Source organism: Engystomops pustulosus, chromosome 5 (genome assembly GCF_040894005.1).
Source record: "Engystomops pustulosus chromosome 5, aEngPut4.maternal, whole genome shotgun sequence".
In the NCBI taxonomy this organism is placed as follows: Eukaryota; Metazoa; Chordata; class Amphibia; order Anura; family Leptodactylidae; genus Engystomops; species Engystomops pustulosus.
The window spans coordinates 85,144,832-85,165,570 of NC_092415.1; the positions used below are offsets into that span (position 1 = coordinate 85,144,832).

The following is a 20,739-nucleotide window of genomic DNA, read 5'->3' on the forward strand; positions in this document are numbered from 1 at the left end:
CACTGTGACCTCTGGATAAGCTTTCTTCAATGTAGGTCATTTATTTTAGTCCCCAGCTGCAAAGGTCAAGTGTGAGTTATCAGAGAGCAGGTTTATTGTTAGTGCACGTTACTATGACCGTCCAATGTTTTGAAAAATCAAATTTTCACAAGAACAAAAAAATTGTCAGGTTTAACACTTACAAAATATACCTGTTCCGATTTACATATAAATTCCACTTAAGAACAAAAAGGCTACAGAACCTATCCTGTACGTAACTCAGGAACTGCCTGCATACATAAGTATACATTTATATTTATTGTGTTGGTTTTTCATACTAGATTTAGAAATATTTTCTAATGTAAGTTGAACTGTTTCTCAATGGTTGCGCTGGTCATAAGGTACCACTAGATGTCAGCATCCTCTTTGTTTCTAAATAGGTTAGGCATCCTTTGATATAATTCATTAAAGAGAACCTACCACCATGAATCTACCTATAAAGGTAGATCGGGTGGTAGGTGGATGTAAGGGACGTGAGGAGAGCTCTTTTTAGAGCTAATCCTCTCGTCCCTGCTAACTTTTGGGAAACTTTATTGACCGAATATGTAAATTTAGTTATGCGGCTACTGGGGCGTGGAGTAGCCGGCACGAGGCTACACAGCGCGGCTACTCCACGCCCCAGTAGCCACATTACTCCTCTTACCCTGTGTGTGCGGCGCGCAGCTCCTCGTAGCTGCGCGCCCTCGTCTGACAAGCCGGCTACTGCGCATGCGCAGTAGCTCCGGCCTCGGAGCTGGGACTGCTCAGCCGGCGTTCTGCGCATGCGCAGAACGCCATCATGACGGACGAGGGCGCGCAGCTACGAGGAGCTGCGCGCCGCACACAACAGGGTAGGAGGAGTAATGTGGCTACTGGGGCGTGGAGTAGCCGCGCTGTGTAGCCTCGTGCCGGCTACTCCACGCCCCAGTAGCCGCATAACTAAATTTACATATTCGGTCAATAAAGTTTCCCAAAAGTTAGCGGGGACGTGAGGATTAGCTCTAAAAAGAGCTCTCCTCACGTCCCTTACATCCACCTACCACCCGATCTACCTTTATAGGTAGATTCGTGGTGGTAGGTTCCCTTTAAGTTAAAGAAAATCTACTATCAAAATCCATCATGATAAACCAGGGACACCTACTCATATATCAGGGTACTGGGACTGTGGTAATCTTCTTATATTTGTTATCCATGCCCTCCTTTCTTCTAAAATCAACTTTTATAATTATGTTAATGAGCAGAAGAGGCTCTGGTTGATTTTTACAGAACCCCGCAGTGATGTATTTTCACTTGCTGTTACAATAAATAGAGCACTTCCTGCTGCTGCTTGATTACACAGGCAAAGGGAGGGGAGACAGCAGGGGGAGGGGGAGATATGTCTGCTCATTGTAACAGCCTGTGATGCTGCACCACTGAGGGTCTCTGGATACACCAACCAGTGCCCCTCAGACTCATTAGCATAGTGTTAAAATAAATTTTAAGGAGGCTATGATAACAAAAATATGATGCTTATCACAGTCACTGTACCTGGATCTACGATTAAAGAAGACCTTTCACCACATCACACTTGTGGAGATTAGCAAACCATTCTGTAGGGGCTGTTTGAAATTTGAATTTTCTTTCTAGCCCCTATGGTTGCGGAGATATCATTCCCAGTTTCTAACCATTGTAATTTGTGTGGTCAGAGAGGAGGATCTGGGGCTGGAGGCGTGTTTTATGCAAATCTTTTCTCATACTGTCCAATTAGTGACAGGTATTGTCAGAGAAGCTATTATGAATATTGAGCTGTGATTTTTTTTCTATGTTCATCTAAAGGCTGTGTTCACATACATTCCGCTAATATTCTGTTGACATTGCGTTTACATAATCACAATGTTTTGAAATTGCGTTCACATTGGGGGTCCCGACGTGTTACCCGAATATTTCCGATTTGCGCCGATTGTACCTGAATTGCCCCGGGATTTTGGCGCACGCGATCGGATTGTGGCGCATCGTCGCTGGCATGCACGCGATGGAAATCGGGGGCGTGGCCGAACGAAAACCCGACGGATTCGGAAAAACCGCCGCATTTAAGACAAAAAATGTGTCGCGAAAATTACACTTACCTTCACCAGGTATAGGCCGGTGAATTTCAGGGCATTCCAGCGCGCCTCCAGGGAACTTCAGCGCAGCAGCGCCACCTGGTGGACGGCGGAGGAACTACCTTAGTGAATCCCGGCCGGACCCGAATCCACCGCAGAGAACGCGCCGCTGGATCGCGAACGGACCGGGTAAGTAAATCTGCCCCATTGTGTGGACATTCCGTTTACATCGCAAATGAGTTGTGAAAGCCAATGTGATGTTACCACAAACGCAATGTAAATGCAAACATAAAACGTGTAAAAGTATCTACATTACATTTATGCAAACATGACATTTAAATGGTGAAGGTGCTAACATTGCATTTACATTGCATTTACATTTTACATGGTGTCTGCATTTACGCTTAAGTGGTGTTTGCTTTTTTCGCGTTTGTGTCACATTGGCACTTGGCACTTGCGCCACGTTTATACTTACATGGAGTTTATATTGTGTTTACGCTACCATGGCGTTTGCGTCGACTTTACAGTTACATTGTCTGAATCTGTACTTTTCCCTGTACTACATCCCCATTTCTGTGTAAACCTGTGTAAGCATAGGCGCATGGTGAGGCGCCATTACCCCCCAAAGGTAAAGATACGCTTGGCAATTCTTCCCTATAGTGCGCAGGCTGAGCAGGCTTTTAGCGCTGCAAAAGAGGGAAATGTCCGTAGCAGGATCGCAGCGCGTACCGGACCGCTCAGCAGGAAACGTGCAATGTCCGGCGTCCCGGAGAGACCCGACATGCGGGCTGTGGGGCTCCCTACCCATTCTGCAGGCCTGTGATTCCAGCTTCACCTGAGAGCAGTGCCGGGTGAGTGAGAGCCGCGGCCCGGGTGTACACTGCAACTCTATGTATAGTGAATATGTTTTGTGCAGTGAGTGTGTGCGGTGAGTGTGTGCGATGAGTGTGCGCTGTGAGAAGTGAGTGTGCTCTGTGAGCGTGCACTGTCTTCTGTGAGTGCTTGCTGAGTGCTGTGTGGGTGAGTGCACTGAGTGTGTGCCTGAGATAATTTTTTTGTTTCAATAGTGTCTATTAACATTATATACGGCTATGAGTTATATATATGTATTACCGAAATTTTCATACTCCTCCTCGGCTAAAAATGCTCCCCAAAAGTAGTGAGAGGAGTATTTTTAGCCTTCAGGAAAAATGTTAGTGCAACCTCTGAGACCAAATGATCTGTATAGTTTTGAATATGGATAGACCAAAACTACATAAGGAGCAGTGCTGGAGCCATGTTGATGCATAATAGATGGTTAGGGTGACAAGGTTAGAGATCTGTCAAGGGTGGGGGAGCCTTTTGAAACAATCCACGTGTCTCTTCAAACAGTGGGAAGGTGTCAGTCCTAGTCGCCTCAATTCTTAATTAAAAAACAATAGGTTGATTCTGTACTTAACCGCAGTAAATGATAGGTCCGGAGATTTCCATTTTGCTGCTATGTGAATTCTAGTCGCTACAGCTATCAATTGGACTGGGTGAAGGGCTTTATTTTTAACCTTTGCTGGTTTATCCCCTAGTAGGAGTACTGCTGGGATTGCAGGTGTTGCATTAGCTAACAGAGAGCAGATGAGAGTTTCTACACAATTCCAGAGAGATGGTTGCAGAGATATGGGCCATTTCACCCAGGGGGGAAGCAACTATTGGGAGGTGGGGGTACACGTTGGCAAGATGTGCGGGAATACAAGGCATAATGGGATCTGTGCGCAAGCTAACTGGCCTCAGCTTGGGGGCATAGACAGACATTAGTTTTCGTTCAATTCACCAGGTAAGCAGCACAAAGTAGGCATCGTTCTGTTTGTTTTCAAAGGGGGAATCACATATAATAATTTGGTAAAATTAAGGTTACAGTTACTCTTTAAGTCGGAAAAATTCTGAGGAAGGAACCTCATATTTGGATATAACCACGTTGTGGGACAGCGGTTTACCTCCGGACATCAGGTGCCATAAATGGGTGACACCCACCATCCAAAGTCCCACCGATACATGTCCCGGAGGAAAAGAGGGGTTATGAAACAGGGGTAACAAGGGAGAAGGGTTAGTTTGCAATTTATGTTGGAATCTAAGGGAGCATCACATTTTTAAGGAGGGAAGTGAGAAAGTGGAAAGGGTCTGCAATAAGGTTAGCAATGGGCCTGCCATTCAGAACAGGCTTGGTAGTGCGAATGGATGGATTCCAAGGGGGCTGGCAGGCTATATACTACAGGGGGCTGGCAGGCTATATACTACTGGAGGCTGGCTGGCTATATACAACTTAAGGCTAGCTATATACTACAGGGGGCTGGTAGGCTATATACTACAGGGGACTTGCTGGCTATATCTACTGGGAGGCTGTGGTCAATGCATTTCCCACCCTCAGCTTATACTCGAGTCAATAGGTTTTTCCAGTTTTTGGTGGTAAAATTAGGGGTCTCGGGTTATACTCGGGTCGGCTTATACTCGAGTATATACAGTATGTGATTAGCACTCTATTGATTGTGTGATATCATTTTAAATACGGTATGTTGGAATTAGTGTTTTCTGTATTTTTCCATATGAATAACATTACATTTTCAGGTAGGATTTTAACAATAAGTTGTGAGCAATGGAAGTATTTTCAGCGATACTGAAACAAGCAAGTATTTTTCTGAGTTCATAAAAGGGGCCGAATTAAACATTGCAGAGCAAATACATGGTCAGATGCTTTCTTCCAAGAGCTTATTAACTCACAAGGGTGTCATGAGAGCACCGACTGTACACTAGTACAACTGTGTACAGTAAGTGGATTATGAAACAGGTAGTGGGGGGTGCCAGGTGTCTGGCCCCTACTGATCTTTAATTCACCTATTATTATAGAATAATTGTACGGAATATATTATATACCATAATATGTTGCAGCTTTCAAATAAAATACAAACAAAATGGCTCATAAAAATACTATTTAGATTTATAGTAATTTTCACTAGTAAAGCTGGTAAAACAGAAAGAAATTGGGTTCTGTGTCCTCATTGAGAGCAATACATGAAATACAGGAGTCAGTTTTTACCCTGTTGAGCTTCCCTTTTACAAAAATACGAGCTGAGATGTCTCAAAACTGATTTGCCATCATGAGCTGTAACTCTACCCTAAGCACACTAATTCCAGTAGTTTTTCTGACGTATGCGCTAAGGGGCCAAGTTTAAGTTTCCATGTTCTCCATCACTTTGCCTCAAACCGAGATACAGACTCCATTTTTCAGTATTTTCAAAGAAAATATGACTTGCACCTTTTGTTACATGACCAGGAAGTCGGAGAGCTGAGCTGGGAAGCTATTAAGTTTAAACTTTCCAAAGAATCTTGTTTTTATTATTTCACATCCTACATTTTTCATCTGTGGAAAGAAATCATTGATAATTGGCCACTGATTTCCTAAAAGACCTGCTCAGAAAGGTTTGTTGTGAATGCAAACAAAGTGACATCACTGGTGAAATCATATTTAACCCATTCTCCTCATGTCGCTATTTATATTTTTGTTCTTAGATGGCACATGCTGATTACTTTTATTATTTAGCTCTCATGTCCCATTTAGTCTTGCCTAGAAAGTCTTCTTTATGGTTAAGAATTTTAAGTTTTTGGAAAATGTTACATCTTTGTGGGGGACTATTATATAATTAAACTACTATGAGACAAAAAATATTATAATTCTTGCTGTGGCCCCGGCATTGTCCGGGATAGTATATAACTGCTCTTAGCTATAACAAAATAGAATGGGTTAACAAAACATATTTCATCTGACTCTATCTTCCCCTGTCTTCCTCTCTCTGCCTCTGTCTCTCTATATCTCTCTGTCTCTTGCCATCTCCCTCTCTCCTGGTCTCTCTATCTCTCTCTCTCTCTGTCTCTCTCCATATTACCTCACACATAAGTAACCAATCAAAGCTCAAAGTTCATATTAATGACCTGTGGCAAAAAAGAAGCTGATCTGGTTACTAATTACCACAGCAATAAGCAGACAATGGCTTCTGTATGTGGTGGTTAATAAGTGTATTTTGGAAAACTTTTTGGGTGAAAATTGCCCGTACCTCCCACAAGAAGCGGCCATGGGAAAATGCCTTTCTTTGCTAACGCTACCTGCAGGATTGGACTTTGCTTCACTGCACGTTATGGGGACAGGAACAGGTAATAGGTGGAAGTGCACTGGCTTTTGATCTGACTGAGTAATTCAGCATGCTTCTGCTTCTGGGCCACTGCCCACCAATGAAACCTTCAGAAGATGAAAGGAAGGCAGGCAGTAAAACATCATTATTACCTGCACACCCCTACCACTCCCTTAATGTCATGGAAACTTTATAACAAATACACAAAGAAAAAAAGGAAGTATGCTCTGAGATCCAAAAGTAAAAAGTAAAGATATTTTTTTTGTACCAGAAATATTAAACACAGAAATATTAAAAACATTTAAAAGTGTGGACTACACACAACTGTAAACCAAACCTATATATATGATAAAGCCGGTCAACCTGACCAACACCAGCTCCCCCCAATGAGCAAAGCCTCTCTTGACCAGGTAAATGACGAAAAATGAAACAGGTGGAAATACTAGAATATGGTAGAAACCAAACAGAGGTTGATCCAAATTGTGAAGCAGTAAATCAAAATAAGATCATATAACTCTCTGTAAAGCACTATAAAGGCCGTCGACCCCAGGACACAGTTCACCAAACAGGACCAAATCGACAGAATCTTTCTGCAGTCCCATGCAACTTAAGAGATGCTGGTCTCTATTAGCACTAGCACTATTTTAAAGCGACACTTCATTGTCTGTTTAGAACTGCGGAAAAGTGAGAAGGTGCTGACAGAACTGCAATATCTTTGGAGGTCATCCTGCTGGACCCACTATTCTTCCTATACAGAGAGACCCCGGAGAGAAGCTACAATGAGAGTCTGAATATGCCCTCCTACTTTCAACTGCATTGATGGCCTCAGGGGCCTATAAGATTGAAAGATGTTGAAGAACAGGTAGCAATAAGTTACTGCTTAAAATGCAATGTTGGCAGTTCACGGTAAATAAGTGGATTTTGGTAATAGTTTGGGCACTCTGTCTCTAAAAGGTCTGCCATCACTGACCTAAGGGATGTATACAGGAAAAAAATGGAAAGAGAGGTGATTGGAGGTGATGGGAGGAAAGCTCTCCTTACTACCCCTCTTATAAAACTACTCTTCCCATGCCTTTAAATTATTTACTCCTTTTCTAGAAAGGATTGCTGGAGAATCTCATTTATTGCCCACCCATCATCATCGCCATTGTGCGCCTAGTTCTGAAATCATCCATCTGTTACATCAAATGACCGTAAATCTCACATGACTATAAAAGACACATCAGAGATGTCGATTGTGAATTAACTCTTTTGTGGTGGATATTATTGCCTTTGAAGGTATCTGATGAGTTTTATACAAGTAATAAAAGTATGGTAAAATATAATGTTTAAAGGAAATCGAACACTAGCTGGTAGACATATTAAATTACAAATACTTACCTACACTCTTCTTGATGTTAATCATGGCAGTGTCCTTCTCTAAGCTAGACAGGTCACCCAGAAAATAAACTTAGAAAAGAAAAAAAGAAATTAGTAGCACTAAGCGTGGAGAGTGGGGCACTCTGGGCTGCTAATTATGCACTCCTCCTTTGTGATGTCACCTCCCTCTCCAATATGGGAGAGCGCGGGACGAGAGGCGTGCATAATCATCAGCCTGGAGCACCGGACATCTCTTCCCCATGCTCTGGACAGCTGATTATAAGTTTCTTTTCTAGGTGCCCTGACATGTCAAGCTTAAAGGGAACCTGTCACCAGGAGACCCATTTTTAGCACTCCCCCAGTCCCAACAGAGCATAGTACATACACTGCCAAAGTGTTTTTGTATTAAAAATTGGTTTTACAGAAAAAAAGATATGTTATATTGTACCTTTCATTGGCATCTGCTGTGTAACTAGGCAGTTGCCTTTTGGGAGGAGCTGGAAAGGAGCAGTTCCCCCCACCCTTGGGGAACAGCTACTCCATGTGTCCTTTTCAAATATATGAAAACACCCATCATTTGGCTTAGCGACGCCCTCTGCTCCTCTACAGCCAATCCCGAGTGAGGGGAGTTATTCATATATTTGAAAAGGTCACATGTTTTTGTCTTTGTCAGTCTTCAGCAGCAGTTAAACTTCCTTCTCCTCTGAACAATTCCTACTAAACTGTATCAGGTAACTGGAGACTGAGAGAATTTTTACAAGTGCAGAATTTGGTCAGTGGGGCTGATTTACTTACCCGGTCCATTCGCGATCCAGCGGCGCATTCTCTGCGGTGGATTCATTAAGGCAGTTCCTCCGACGTTCACCAGGTGGCGCTGCTACGCTGAAGAGCATCGGAACGCACTCAAGTTCACCGGCCTATTCCTAGTGAAGGTAAGTGCAAGCTCCGCGACATTTTTTTTTTTTTAAATGCGGCGGTTTTTCCGAATCCGTCGGGTTTTTGTTCGGCCATTCCCCCCCATTTCCATCGCGTGCATGCCAGCGCCAATGCGCCACAATCCGATCGCGTTCGCCAAAATCCCGGGGCAATTCTGGGGAAATCGGCGCCAATCGGAAATATTCGGGTAACACGTCAGAAAACCGTGAATCGGGCCCTTAGTAAATGACCCCCAGTATTTTGTATCCTTATTTTAAAGTCATAACCAGGTGTAATTCTACAGCTATATATAACGGAATGTTTTGGACATTTTTGGTGTCCAGGATCCATTTTGGATTTCAAAATACTAATCTGAGTAAACTTGGGACCCAAACTTTATAAATGCGCTCAGAGGGTGTCCTAGGTGTTTGACCGCTGCAGCCACTGGATACATACAGAGAGGCAACTATAGGATCTGTAATTCTGTAAAGAAGATGAGAAGAGAGGTGAATATTACTTTGTATATCTTGCTGGTTCATAAAAATTCTTTCACCATAGAAAAAAATGTATATGTTACTGGCTCCTTGCAATAAAGACATAGACTCCTGCTTTGGGCTGGGCAGCGCCGTTGTCGCCTCCGCCCCTTACACAAGCAGAGAGGGGAGGGCTCCGCTTCTTCTTTGTCTCACTGTCTACCTGCTGTTGCACAATCCCGCAGGTTGCTGAGGACCAGTCTGTAGCAATCCAATGTTGTTAGGGTCGTCTTGTGCCAAGTGAGGAGTCTCCTGGCGTACAAGATGGCATCCTTAAAACAATTTATAAGGAGCCAGGCATCCTGCATATCCTCAATGGCATGAGTGCCCTGGAACAGTCCATTAAGTACCGCATGATACGTCACTCAAATTGCTGTTCCAGGATGTCCAGGCTCTGAGCACAGGTGCACTCCCAAAAAGAGTTCAGAGGGGTCTCCTCCTTCCACAGGCACCTGGGGCAGTAGGGAGTGTCACTTAGTCTTCAGGCGTACTTGAAGGACCGGAGGGGCAGCCCCCCCCGAATGGCCATCCACGATAAGTCCTTGTGCCTGTCGGACAGTCTGCTCCAAGACACATTGGCCCAAACAGTCCTGGCCGTGTCCTGGGGGACTCCTGGAATAGATTCTAACAAATCTTTGACTTGGATGAGCTTGTGCACGGTCTTTGGTTTCCACAGATCAGGTTTGAGTCCTTCCAGTTGGTGATCCCTCACAAAGCGGACGGCTTAAGCATAGTACTGTAGGTTTTTCACCATCTTCAGTCTATTTTTGAGTCTCTGGTTAAAGCCACTAACTTCACAGTTCTCTCCTGTAACATCAGTCGGGACCCAATACACACAACTGGAGTACCTCAGTGAGAGCCCTGTCAAGCAACCCCCCTCTTCTTTCTTCACCCCAACATCCTTAATGGGCATGGAAGAGGCATATGGGACTATGCAACCGTGATATGCATTACTAGGCTGCAACCAAGCCAGCCATTAATCTTCTGGTTCACATCCGACCCCATTCCATTATTAGGCTTTGATGGGGAAGTTGCTGTAGGAACTAAGAAAAGCTTAATAGTGTGTAAATCAGACACAACACATCACCCTACCCATAGAATCCTAATACTCAATTTACTTTTTAGGTATAGCAATGATAGTGTATGAATATTTAAATACATTAGGCAGCATTTCAATAGTGAATAGTATTTCTACTTCTGAACGAAAGCATTTGGGACTGTGTCATCTCAATTAGAAGATCTTTCATTTGTTTACACACTTCTCTAATTCTACTTCACTGTAAGGTGCCAATATTTGAGCATGTTTTCATTTAGAAATGAGTTGCAGCTGCTATGAGATATCTTGAGATCAACGGTTTAAGAAAGTTATCTTCTGTTTGACGTAGTCATCTGTCACAAGGGTTCCAATGTTGTATGCCAATAAATTGTATACTTGTTTAGTACTATGTACTTCTAGGGTGTGTTATTATACACAAAAAGGTGTCCAGCAAGTTGCTCTAGAACTTTTTTTCAAGTGAGACTTTTAAATTTTGCATGGCCATCTTAAAGGCTATGTTCATATTTGCATTTGAAAGCTCAGTGGCAAATGCCATTATGCTTGATAAGCAACAGTGCTCTTATTTTTCTTACAAAATCAATGGAACTTATTATTATTATTATTATTAAGTCAACGTTGTCCACTTGGCTGGTCCCATTACATGACAGATCTATTACAGCCTGAATTCAAAGCTGAGACGTAAGCTCAGCTGTATGTGGCAGCCTATATTGTACAACATGCACTGACTACATATCCATATCCACTGACCCTACATGTAAAACTTAAGCCCATTATTTAGACATTTCAGGCTATAGAAAAGTTTTTATTTTGATAATTTAAGGCCTACCAGCACCAAATCATCCCACAAGTATTGTGTAAGACATATTATATTTTCAAAAATAAATTTCCTGTTTCACAATGACTGTGTCACTATAGAGAAAATAAATTTTTATGCAAGTCAGATGCATCTGGGTAGTCGCCATCCAATATTTGTCTTTTTTCTATAATGGATGTCCACCATCTCCGCTATCCTCTATGTGTTATCTGCTGGCAGAATGTAGAAATGCACTGTGATCTCCAATATACCCTTACTATTTCTGTCTATTACGCCATTTCCAAGTTACTCCCAGTTTAATCCATATGCTAATGTCCTCAGCACCTGGAGCACTGCCGAAACCCCTGCTTATCTGATGGAGAGGGTGCTGACCCAGGCAGAATTAGCAGTACTCTGGGTGTTCAACACACATCCTAGTTGCACCTACTACATTATTAGCTTACACGTTAAAATGTGTTTTTCTCAAAAATGGCTTAGTGAACAGAAATAATAAACTTATTTTTTACATCTTTTGTGCATTATAACATGCTTTAAAACTGAATTTTCTCTAGAATGATAAATCACTGTTTAAAAAGAAAATCATGTGTGGAAAGCTTATAAAGTGCCAGTCTCAATGCTGCATTTAATAACTTTTTTTATAAATAATGATTTACATATTTTTAAGAAAAATATTGACCTGGAAGATCTTTTGTTAAACTAGTTTTTTGTATGTGATTTGTTTCTCTAGGAGGAAATTTTTGTGCTGGTTTTGATTTAAAAGAATTGGCTAACAACACAACTTCTCTCAAGCTAGAACAGGATGTCACCAAAGGGCCTGGACCCATGGTATGTTTAAGCGCCATGTGATATTAATATGAGGACCTCATTGGAATAGTTTTATATATATTTTCTATTTATTCCCAGGGACCCTCTAGGATGCAGTTCTCTAAGCCAGTCATTGCTGCTGTTAGCGGGTACTGCGTGGCTGGAGGTCTTGAATTGTCTCTACTAGCAGACCTGCGAGTTGTAGAAAACAGTGCAACATTTGGAGTATTCTGCAGACGTTTTGGTGAGTATTAGACAGACAGTATATTGGTTGTCAGATGTTACTTTTATGGGAAATAGTTTATACTGGGGAACTATTTTCAGTTCTGTTGCATGTATTTGCAGACAATGGTGGTGATGCATATTTGCTAATCTCTGACAGTTTTCTAGCCGAGACTGCACACAAATCTACCCCTGCCAGTCAGTTTAGGCATGTAGAGACTGGGAGCGGGGAGGGTGGACAGGAGGTAAACTCCCGCCCACCACACTTACTATAGTCTCGGCTGTAAAACCAGAGGAGACTATAGCGAACAACTTCAACAGTTCAGACCTGGTCCACATTTCTGAACTGGCACAGAGCCTCTTAGTGAATACGGGGTCAGGAGCACCAGCGGGGGGTGGGGGGGATGGCATTTTCCTGAAATTTTGTTACCTTCCCCTGGTTGCCGGACCAGTGTTTTTTCTGTGCACTCCATACCACCACCCTCCACCTTAGAAGACTTGCAAGCAGTCAGCTGCTAATTTTTTTTATAGCCCCTTTTCTATTTTTCTGTTGTTCACCATAATTTATAGGTCCTGCTGGCTGGCTTGGGTTATGAGCTTTGTGGTGGGCACTGTAACTAGTTTCTCAATGTTTATATTTCTTCCCCTGTTAGATTATGCTATAATTCCACTAACGCACTAAAGAAGTGAGAGATGCTGGGCTCAGTAAATAAATACATTGGGGGTCATTTACTAAGGGCCCGATTCGCGGTTTCCCGACGTGTTACCCGAATATTTCCGATTTGCGCCGATTGTACCTGAATTGCCCCGGGTTTTTGGCGCACGCGATCGGAATTTGGCGCATCGGTGCCGGTATGCACGCGACGGAAATCGGGGGGCGTGGCCGAACGAAAACCCGACGTATTCGGAAAAACCGCCGCATTTAAAAAAAAATTTGTGTCGCGAAAATTTCACTCACCTTCATCTTGGATAGGCCGGTGTATTTCGAGGCATTCCAGCGGACTTCAGCGCAGCAGCGCCACCTGGTGGACGTCAGAGGAACTGCTTTGATGAATCCCGGCCGGACCCGAATCCAGTGCAGAGAACGCGCCGCTGGATCGCGAACGGACCGGGTAAGTAAATGTGCCCCATTGTATTTGGTGCTAGGATGCAGAGACAATTCCTTTTGTATGGCTGTATGCAGGCAGAGCTTTTAGTCATACTGTGTGGGCAGAGGAAATAGATACTTGAAATTTATTAATAGCCACATATGGCATACTTCACAACTTTTGGGATCGAGGAAAAAGGACAGAAGGAGCTGTGCGTGCAGTGCCAGAATATTTCTGCCCTTAGCCATGCCCATAGAATATAATAAGATCTACCTCAATGGCTGCCCACGTAGCATAATGCCTCCTTTCTGTGACCAGCTATGACAACTCAGTAACGTACAATGCCCACACTTAATTTTATCATCATTTCTACTCCCTCCTCACTTACCCCTCACAAGTAATGCCCCATCTACTTTGATACCCCCCCCCCCCCGTATTGAGCCCTTTTATTTATCCCCTACTGCTTATAATTCTGTAGCTTTCTGAACACCTACCCCCCTCCTCACTTTGTGGTCCCTCTTCTTCTCCCTCTTACATTGTGGCCCCTATCCTCCCCCTTCACATTATGTTCCCCTCCCCTCCTTCACACTGTGGCCCCTGTCCTCCTCCTGTCTCTGTCAGTTAATGGCTCTTTGTATCATACTTGTATTTAAATCTAAATGTGCCTGGAGGCCCTAACCCTAGTTAATAAACTAGCCAAGGGCCCACAATAATCTGTCCATTCCTTGGAGAGGTTCTTTAAATAATGCTTCCTCTAGCTGTGAATATAGTTGATAAAGTAGAGCACAGTATATGGCATAGGCATTGGGCCTATAGCTGTGCCATGTAGTATGGTCCTATTCTGGGCTCTGGCCTGTGCTGTTTCGCAGTATAGGTATATTTTTAAACTGATGACTGCTTTCAATAAAACTTTTTTAAACCAAAATCAGTATTATATTTATATTATATTTCATGTGGTATGTCCATAATAAGTGTGTTTATGATTTCTGTCAGATAAGGCTTCTTTTCTTGTTTATACCACTTATTTGATACTGAACATCTGCCATTAATGGCAGATGCAGCTCTTTCTTCCTCACCAAAGTCCCCGGCCTGTGTTATGTTGTTGTGTGTTTTTCATAAAGTCATTATAAATTAGGGTAGGACATAGATGAAACCACTCCACATATTCAGTATACAGGTATATATGTCATTTTTCGACCTGAACAGATGCAGTGTGACTGGAGGTGTATACATTTTCCCATGTTCCCTTCTTTTTTGCATGGGGGCTGTTTGTTGACAACTCTGATGGGCTAAAATTAGAGTTTCCATCACCACCAAATAGAGAGAACTGCTTACATGCCTTCTGCTGCTCTATGTTTACAATCATCTGGTCTATTTTCAAGCCACACAAGCAAAATGCTACATTTTTATTTTTTCCTTATTTTGACAACTGGTTTCAACACATCTACCTTTGCTTTTCACATCCTGATTTTCTTTTTCCTCTAACTAGAAGAAGCATGAGGTCATCAGCCATCACAGCAGCTCTATCATACAAGTTGTGTTAAGATTACCGGTATTTCAAATTATCTGTTAAAATAACATCACACTAATAGTTCTACAAATTTCTAATCTGAAGTTACATCGGCTTGTGGCTTCCAGCTACCACTTGTGTGACTGTGTTTCCTCTCAGGTTATAGCTGGTTAGTAGAAAAGTTGGGATGCTTGAAACGGGATCAATCAATATTGCTTTACAGTGCCATGTAACTTGCCATCATTATCTCAAATAGATAAGGGGTCTATGCCATTATCTTTGAAGTCCAGGGCAGATAAAGAATAATGTTAAGTATGGCTGGTGGCTGAGGCTAGAAATGAAAGGAAACAATAGATTTTAACCCTCTAACTATTCTGTTACCACCCACATAGAGTGGGCTGCAAATGTTTTCATTCCCTATAACTTTTACTCATTGTACACATTTTAAGACACAAATGTCAATTTATTTAATTGATATTTTATGTAACGTGAAATTGTATTCTGCCCTCCGGACTCAATACTTTATCAGATCATCTTTTGCAGTTAAATTACATATCCATGGGGTACTTAACCACTTTGTGACCGGAGGGATATTAAGGAAAATGTATACAATAATATACTTTATATACCACCTATGTTAACTTTTAATTGCAATATTATATAATAATTATATAATAATAAAAAATAGGAACACCACTTGGTACTTCAGTGGAGTCATCCCCATTGGAAGCAGTTTTTTTGGTGTGTTCCTATAGCCAATGCATACAAATAGAGACCTGCTGTCATGTACATGTCTCAATAAAGATCGCCAGATTTGTGTTTCTATTTCCTTAGACAACTATGGGGGGCGTATATGTGGCTGTAAATTTGTGGCTGTATAAAAGTCCCTCATACGTTCGTTTGCATGGGCCCTTACAGTGTATAACACACTGCACTAGAAGAAATCACATTTTTACATCCCCATATTGGACAAATTATAACTTTAAAAATAAGTGAATAAATTTTTTTAAAAAAAGTTAAATATATATGTAAATAACAAATTAATAATAGGAAATTATTTGATATTGCATTGTCCATTATAACCTGAAATGCATAACAATATTTCTTCCCCACTGTAAAAATCATTACAATATACAATATAATTAATTTAAAAAAGAAAACAAAATGGTACCAATATAAGTTTCAAATTGTACTGCAAAAGACAAGCCCAAACAAAGCCCCATTGGCTGAATAATCAAATTCTTGTCTTGAAATGTGTTGACATGAAAACTCTTTTCCTTTTTTTAAACTGTTTTCATGATGCAAAAGACAAAAAAATAAACAATTACCATATACACTCACCGGCCACTTTATTAGGTACACCTGTCCAACTGCTCGTTAACACTTGCATTCAGTGCATTTAGGCATGTAGACATGGTCAAGACAATCTCCTGCAGTTCAAACCGAGCATCAGTATGGGGAAGAAAGGTGATTTGAGTGCCTTTGAACGTGGCATGGTTGTTGGTGCCAGAAGGGCTGGTCTGAGTATTTCAGAAACTGCTGATCTACTGGGATTTTCATGCACAACCCTCTCTAGGGTTTACGGAGAATGGTCCGAAAAAGAAAAAACATCCAGTGAGCGGCAGTTCTGTGGGCGGAAATGCCTTGTTGATGCCAGAGGTCAGAGGAGAATGGGCAGACTGGTTCGAGCTGATAGAAAGGCAACAGTGACTCAAATCGCCACCCGTTACAACCAAGGTAGGCAGAAGAGCATCTCTGAACGCACAGTATGTCGAACTTTGAGGCAGATGGGCTACAGCAGCAGAAGACCACACCGGGTGCCACTCCTTTCAGCTAAGAACAGGAAACTGAGGCTACAATTTGCACAAGCTCATTGAAATTGGACAGTAGCAGATTGGAAAAACATTGCCTGGTCTGATGAGTCTCGACTTTTGCTGCGACATTCGGATGGTAGGGTCAGAATTTGGCGTCAACAACATGAAAGCATGGATCCATCCTGCCTTGTATCAACGGTTCAGGCTGGTGGTGGTAGTGTCATGGTGTGGGGAATATTTTCTTGGCACTCTTTGGGCCCCTTGGTACCAATTGAGCATCGTTGCAACGCCACAGCCTACCTGAGTATTGTTGCTGACCATGTCCATCCCTTGATGGCTACTTTCAGCAGGATAATGCGCCATGTCATAAAGCTGGAATCATCTCAGACTGGTTTCTTGAACATGACAATGAGTTCACTGTACTCAAATGGCCTCCACAGTCACCAGATCTCAATCCAATAGAGCATCTTTGGGAAGTGGTGGAACGGGAGATTCGCATCATGGATGTGCAGCCAACAAATCTGCGGCAACTGTGTGATGCCATCATGTCAATATGGACCAAAATCTCTGATGAATGCTTCCAGCACCTTGTTGAATCTATGCCACAAAGAATTGAAGCCGTTCTTAAGGCAAAAGGGGGTCCAACCTGTTACTAGCATGGTGTACCTAATAAAGTGGCCGGTGAGTGTATACTCGAGTATAAACTGGGAAAACGTATTGACTTGAGTATAAATCTAGGGTGGAAAATGCAGCCACTACTCTCTAATAAAATGTCCACTAGTCTCCCCCATCAATAAAATGTCAATTAGTCTCCATTCCCCCTAGTATATAGCTAGCTCATGCCCCCAGTATATAGCCAGCCCCCTGCCCCAGTATATAGCCAGTCTGCCCCAGTATATAGCCAGCCCATCCCACCAGTATACAGCCAACCAATGCCCACAGTATATGGCCAGCATATGCCCTGAGTATGTACCCAGTCACCTGCCCCAGTATATAGCCAGCCAGCCTTCCCCCAGTACATACCCAGTCACCTGCCGCAGCATATAGCCAGCCTTCCCCCAGTATGCCCAACACATAAAAAAAGGAAGTCAATACTCACCTTTCCAACACCCCCTGTAGGTCTTCTCTTCTTCTATCTGGCAGTGCTAGGTCCATGCGCCGTTGCGGCGCACAAGCTCTGACGCCAGCCGCTGCTGCCATCATATTGTGTGTGCAATGTCACACGGATGGAAAAAGAGAAGACCCGTGGGAGGGAGGGGGGTGTCGGAAAGGTATTGTCTTTCTTTTCTTTTACTCAAGTATAAGCCAAGTTTGGGGTTTTCCAGCACATTTATTGTGCTGAAAAACTCGGCTTATACTCGAGTATATACGGTCGTTTTAATACAGAAATACTTTTTCTAACCATTTTTTATTACATTGTCCCACAAGGTGAACCTAGCAGGAGATCATTTGATAATAATATACTGCACTGCTTACAGAAATATGGGACAGGCAGTTTTGGGGTCCTTTAGAGGAACCCCAACTGCCACATAACATCATTGGCACCCCCAATCACCACTGAGGGTTCTGATGGGTGACAGAGAGACCATTACCTTTGCAACCACTTAGACTCTGCAGTGCATGTTTGGCTACAGTGTCTATGAGATTGGAGCTTTTCTTAACCTGGATGATTGTGCCGATGCTGGGCTGTGATAACACATGATGTCCTTCAAATTTCTCTTGAGGCTCTGCTGTAGAGACCTGGCACAACCAAAGAACTTCCCTGAATGACTGTTCTATAAACTCGATACAGGAGTTGTTAAGCAGTTTACTGTATATAGTCGAGTATAAGCCGAGTTTATCTGTGAAGAAACTGATTAGCTTGTACTGCATGGAAATGGATGTTCTGAAGACCTGAACTTGTATCATGTATTATGTCATATGGTCCTTCTGGTCTTAGTTTGCATCTCTCTTTTATGTAGAAAAATGTACTAAAAATTACCGCACATGCATATTTTTGGCACAAATTAAGCTATGCCATAAGCCACCTTTCACTTTCACTAAACCCCTTGAATAAGGTGGCGCATAGCATTTTAGGAGAAAATTAAAACCGATTTCTGTTCCCTTTATTGTGCTCTTTATGTACATACCAATTCATAAAATATATGAATTCATGAAATAGCAGTTACATCATCTTTGCTCCGTTTATACTACTTTACCCTTTTTGTTTGCAGGGGTTCCGCTCATTGATGGTGGCACAGTAAGATTGCCACAGTTAATAGGACTTTCCAGAGCTCTGGATCTTATTCTTACAGGGAGGCCAATAAGTGCCCAGGAAGCCTATACTTTTGGACTAGCAAATCGGGTAGTTCCGGATGGACAAGGTAAGGGTGGATGTCTTCAGTAAAAAATAATAATTATATGGTTATTAAACTACATTATTCTTTTTTAATAGATATTCTTTTTTTATTAATTTTGAATATTGTGTGTGGGGTGGATGTGGTGAACATTTTCTTATATACTTCAAATTCTGCTCAGTTTGTACAAAAATCAAGCTTCTCCCTCCCATAGAGATGTGTGTTCCCGCCTGTATACTTTGTGTCTATGGAAGCTGCATTAGCTTACATTTAATCTACCTATGCGTGTTTAAAGGGAACCTGTCACCAGGAGACCCATTTTTAGCACTTCCCCAGTCCCCACAGAGCATAGTACATACACTGCCAAAGTGTTTTTGTATTGTTATATTGTACCTTTCATTAGCATCTGCTGTGTGACTAGGCAGTTGCCAATTGGGAGGGGCTGGAAAGGAGCAGTTTCCCCCCTCACCCTTGGGAAACATGTGACCTTTTCAAATATATGAATAACTCCCCTCACTCGGGATTGGCTGTAGAGGAGCAGAGGGCTTTGCTAAGCCCAGTGGTGGGTGTTTTCATATATTTGAAAAGGTCACATGGAGAAGGTGTTCCCCAAGGGTGGGGGGGGGGACTGCTCCTTTCCAGCCCCTCCCATGAAAGGTACAATATAACATATCTTTTTTTTCTGTAAAACCAATTTTTAATACAAAAACACTTTGGTAGTGTATGTACTATGCTCTGTGGGGACTGGGGGAGTGCTAAAAATGGGTCTCCTGGTGACAGGTTTCCTTTAAGCAGCTTTGGAAGTGAGCATTAACCCCTTCTCATTCAGTTTCATGTTTGAATATAATGCTCATAGCATACTACAGTCAGGGAGAGACCAGGAATGGCTAACACTCACAGCTGTGTAAACAACAGGAGAAGAGAGGAGAGAGAGACCTGTCTTCAATACTGTATACAGATTTGTTATAGCAACATAGAAGTAACAATGGCAACTAGGTCCAAAAGCCTTATACCACTTTGGAAATTTGAGATTTTGCTCATTCAAACCTGGTGAGAAACAGTTTTTGTGGGCCAGATAATCATACACGTCACACCTTAGGGCAGAGGTGGCGAACCTATGGCACTGGTGCCAGAGATGGCACTCGAAGGCCTCTCTGTGGGCACACAGGCTGTCTCCCAGGCACAGAGTTTGCCAGACATGGCATCTTCCTGCAGTCTCAGGTAGCCCAAGTAGTGCCCTGCTATTTTAAAGTGACCCATCATGTGCTGCTTGGTCCTGTCCAAAGAGTGAAAAGGTGTGGACAGGGTCGGATTGGAGCTCAAAGATTCTGGTAGCAATAAGTTTGTTACTGCCTAAATTGCCGTGTTGGCACTTTGGGAAAAGCTAGTGTTTTTTGGGTCTCATTTTGGGCACTCGATCTCTAAAAGGTTTGCCATCACTGCCTTAGGGAATTTAAGTGCACAAGCAGGGTACCACCATGTTGCTGTATAAGAAAGGGATAAATCACCACTCAAATTTACAGTGAAATATTTTCTTATTTATTCAATTCGACCTTTCTCAGAAACTGTGGGATACACATGTAAACAGATTATATTGAATACAGTGAATAAAACCGCCCTAAGATCAAACAGGCAAATGGAGAGGAGGAGGAGCGCTATCTATGTAAATTGATATAGAATATTTTTAACTAGCAGGAAAATATGATCATATAACAGAAACCTGCATCATACAATATCATAAAAATTGAACATACAATTGTGGAATTTCCAATTTCCTCATATGGGGTACATCAAGTTATAATAGAATAATAAAAAAGAAGTGTGAGCACAGTCAGCACTACACATGATTTTTGATTATATTATTTCTTTATATATTTAAAAAATATTCACAATCCGTCAATGGTGGTATCACATATGCCTATTACATAGCACATATAGGTATATGTGATTTTGAATTTTGATGGACTGTGAGATTTTTTTAAATATAAAAATAAATCATATAATCAAAAATCCTATGTAGTGGTGACCGTACTG

At 42.2% G+C, this 20,739-nt stretch overlaps 1 protein-coding gene across 5 annotated transcripts in view; it reads left to right on the top strand.

The window, feature by feature from the left end:
• The window catches only part of LOC140133017 (enoyl-CoA hydratase EchA19-like), a 58,236-nt gene that overhangs the window by 14,168 nt on the left and 23,329 nt on the right, over window positions 1–20,739 (top strand). For all 5 annotated transcript variants that reach the window (XM_072152552.1, XM_072152556.1, XM_072152554.1 and 2 more), the window contains 3 exons: window positions 11,659–11,756; window positions 11,835–11,979; window positions 18,583–18,732. In XM_072152552.1, coding sequence (XP_072008653.1) covers window positions 11,659–11,756; window positions 11,835–11,979; window positions 18,583–18,732 — 393 coding nt within the window. The remainder of the gene's footprint in view (window positions 1–11,658; window positions 11,757–11,834; window positions 11,980–18,582; window positions 18,733–20,739) is intronic.